At 35.6% G+C, this 3,324-nt stretch overlaps 1 protein-coding gene across 5 annotated transcripts in view; it reads left to right on the top strand.

Moving 5' to 3' along the window:
• The window catches only part of LOC107614008 (regulator of telomere elongation helicase 1), an 11,774-nt gene continuing 9,099 nt past the window's right edge, over positions 650 to 3,324 (top strand). For 4 of the 5 annotated variants that reach the window (XR_002351716.1, XR_001614244.2, XR_002351717.1 and 1 more), the window contains exons 1-7: positions 652 to 876; positions 1,016 to 1,296; positions 1,504 to 1,655; positions 1,898 to 1,979; positions 2,144 to 2,291; positions 2,471 to 2,627; positions 2,892 to 3,175. Coding sequence is in view for 2 of the 5 variants with exons in the window: in XM_016316218.2 (XP_016171704.1) it covers positions 775 to 876; positions 1,016 to 1,296; positions 1,504 to 1,655; positions 1,898 to 1,979; positions 2,144 to 2,291; positions 2,471 to 2,627; positions 2,892 to 3,175 (1,206 nt within the window). In the remaining 3 variants the exon portion in view is untranslated. Of the gene's footprint in view, positions 877 to 1,015; positions 1,297 to 1,503; positions 1,656 to 1,897; positions 1,980 to 2,143; positions 2,292 to 2,470; positions 2,628 to 2,891; positions 3,176 to 3,324 lie in introns of all 5 variants that reach the window. The other variant, XM_016316219.2, reaches the window with a different exon arrangement.

The following is a 3,324-nucleotide window of genomic DNA, read 5'->3' on the forward strand; positions in this document are numbered from 1 at the left end:
ACAAAGGACATTATTTTTTGCCTTAACTACTAAAGTAAAAGATAATGATAAATTAATACAATTATACATATCTTAGAACTCATAACAAAATTTGTTAAAATATATTTTTTTAAATAGTCATATAACTTAGACTGAATTCTAAATTAGACTAACACAGAATATGACTTGAATTTACTGAAAAATACACATAGTAATAAATTTTTTAAATTCAAAGTTGACCACAGAATACTTTAAACATAACTGAAATTGAGATATGATCGGGTTTAAATATCTTTATTCCGATTATTTAGTATGATTCAGTTAATGTTTAATTTGTGCACAAAAGTAAAAGAGATCAAGAATAGTATTTTATTTAAATAAATTTTTTGACAGTAAAAAAATGAATAAAATAAAAAAATGAAAGTCAGATTACTTTAAATTAAGACTATAAAACTCATATGATATTAATGTTATAAATTTAATGATAATCAAATCGTTATTTTTCTTGTTTTAATAATTTCGTAATTTTAGAGAATTTTTTTTCTCTCATTTGCCACGGGGATTAAAATTTTGTGTTGTAAATTTTAATCATAAAAAATAAATGACGCGGCCAATAATACGACGTCGCATGACAAATATCCGATGAAATGGCGGGAAAAATGATCACCCTCTATGACTACTTGACTTGGTAGCTAGCGCCAACTGACCTTAGGGTTCATTCAAGTTAAAACTTGAAACAAGCTTGCTGAGAAGCCATTTGTTGCGGGGTTGAAGACGAAAGGAATCGAAGAAAAAATGCCAACGTACAAGATCAGGGGAATCGACGTCGATTTCCCGTACGAAGCCTACGATTCGCAGATCGTTTACATGGACAAAGTCATCCAATCCCTTCAGGAGGTAAACCACGCATTTTTCGATTATTCGATTCTCTTTTCCACTTCACGGTTGATGATTCATTATTGTTAACAATAACAACAATTAATATTTTGCTGTGGATTTTGATTTTTTGTGCGCTTGTGTTACTGTGGCATGGCAGAACTGCAATGCACTGTTGGAGAGTCCCACAGGAACTGGTAAAACGTTGTGTCTTCTCTGTGCTACCTTGGCGTGGCGCAGGAGTTTCGGAAATTTCAGATTTGGTTTGAGCATGAACGCCAGTGATAAGTCCGAGGCTAAAACCGAGATTTCGCCTTCGTCCCTGCCATCGTCCCCGCCCTCGCAATCTGAGTCCTCAGGTTTACCTACAATAGTATATACTTCGCGCACTCACAGCCAGATCCGTCAGGTGATTCAAGAGCTGAAACGATCGTCTTACAGGTAAATTTGTACCTTGCAACATCTTTTATTTTCTTAACTTTTTGCTTTTTCAAGTGAAGTTTCTGTAAATTAATGATTCATAAATTTTCTGGTAATGTACTGTTCAATGTGATTCTAATTCGGATAGTGTCATGTATAGTTTTTGTGGTGATATAAGTGTGCTAGGCCTAGGCATAAGCTTAACTGGTAGTCGTTGTTCATATGCAGGCCTAAGATGATAGTATTAGGATCTAGGGAGCAGCTTTGCATTCATGATAAAGTGAAGTCACTTCACGGGAAAACACAAACAAATGCTTGTCGAGCACTCTGCCAAAAGCGTAGAGGGAAGCAACGATGCAATCATTTACCTCAAGTTGCTGGTAACCTTTTAAGCAACTCCCACGGATACTGTCTAGACAGTTAAAATTTTATGTATGACCACCGTATAGTGTTATGCATTTCTGGAGTTAATGCGCTGCATTTCTTTCATATAAGTGGATCGGTGTCCTTTACCTGTCATATATAAATGCTAAATCAACTTATTGCCAATTTTTTAAGAGCTTTGAAGAGTTATCATATTGACTTAGACTAGCTTGAGAGTGTTCCTGAAATTCTATTGCAGATTACTTGAAGAGCAATCCTCATCTTGGAGAAGAACCTGTAGATATTGAGGATTTGGTCAATATTGGCAAGAGTTTTGGGCCGTAGGTTTTCTTAGCTATGCTGTTTCTTTTTATAACTTCTTTATAAGAAAATCTTATTTACTATTGGCTCCTTACTCATCTGTATTCTTTTTGTCCTTTTTAATCCCAATTAAATTGTTGATTGTTTGGACTTATATTTTAAAATTCCTGTCTGCTTTTCTCAGGTGTCCTTATTATTTATCAAAGGAGCTCCATAAGTCTGTGGATATAGTATTTGCTCCATACAACTATCTTATTGATCATGCGTATAGAAAATCTCTGCAACTTTCATGGAGCAATAGCATACTCATATTTGATGAAGCTCACAACCTTGTAAGATGTTACAAATTTGTGATTGAGAAATATGATCTTCTGTGTGGAACTATTAATTGTCAAACTGTTAATATATGTTTAGTATTTGCCTTATTGCTATCCTGTCAACATGTTATTGAAGCTTGTTCATGCTATTCAAGTTTGCTTGTTTTTACTTACCAACAGTTATCTTTGTGCAGGAAGGCATATGTGCTGATGCAGCCTCCTTTGATTTGCCTTCGTGGCTTCTAACAGCTTGCATTTCTGAGGCTCAAAAATGTGTTGACCTTTCAATAGAAAGAAGAGAAAAATCAAATGATAAGTCACAGAATCCAGATGATTTTGCAATCCTTAGAGGTGTGTTGTATAGTTGCAAAAGTTCCAGTTCCAATTCTCTACATAATGTCATGATGCATGCTTTAACTTATTTTGGCAGCCTATTGAGAAAAAGTTATATATGCTAAAGTTTGTTTATTTTATGTTTACTTGGTTTTCTGGTGGGCAGCTAGCTGTCTTCAAGTTGCGTTCTTTTTTTAAATTTTCTGCTCAGGATGCTTTGAGAATTGTTTGCTGTATACTTTTTGGCTTCTAAGGTACAGGATGATGTTTTCATTCTTTCAGCACTTCTTCTAAAACTTGAAAAGCGGATTGCTCAGGTGCCTATCGAATCAAAGGAGTTGGGATACACCAAACCTGGGCCTTATATATATGAACTGCTAGCTGATCTTAACATCACTTCCAAGACTTTTAAAAAGCTTTCCGCGATAATTGCTGCTGCTTCAACCCTTATTGAGGAGGATAACCAGCAGAAATCAACTGGTACCATCTGCAGGTTGGATAGCATTGGTGAAATTCTTGACATTGTTTTCAAGGGTGGAAGAACTACTCATGCTACATACTATCGAGTAAGTTCTCTTAGGGTGTGTTTACGTGTTTGGTTTTGGGGAAATTTGGAGGGGGAGGGAAAGGCTTTGGAGGGTTAACTCCATGAACGAGTTTTATTCCCCCCCCCCAACCTACCGATTGTTTTTGGGGTTTGGGAAAGGGAGGCTTA

Source organism: Arachis ipaensis, chromosome B08 (assembly GCF_000816755.2).
Source record: "Arachis ipaensis cultivar K30076 chromosome B08, Araip1.1, whole genome shotgun sequence".
Lineage (NCBI taxonomy): Eukaryota > Viridiplantae > Streptophyta > Magnoliopsida > Fabales > Fabaceae > Arachis > Arachis ipaensis.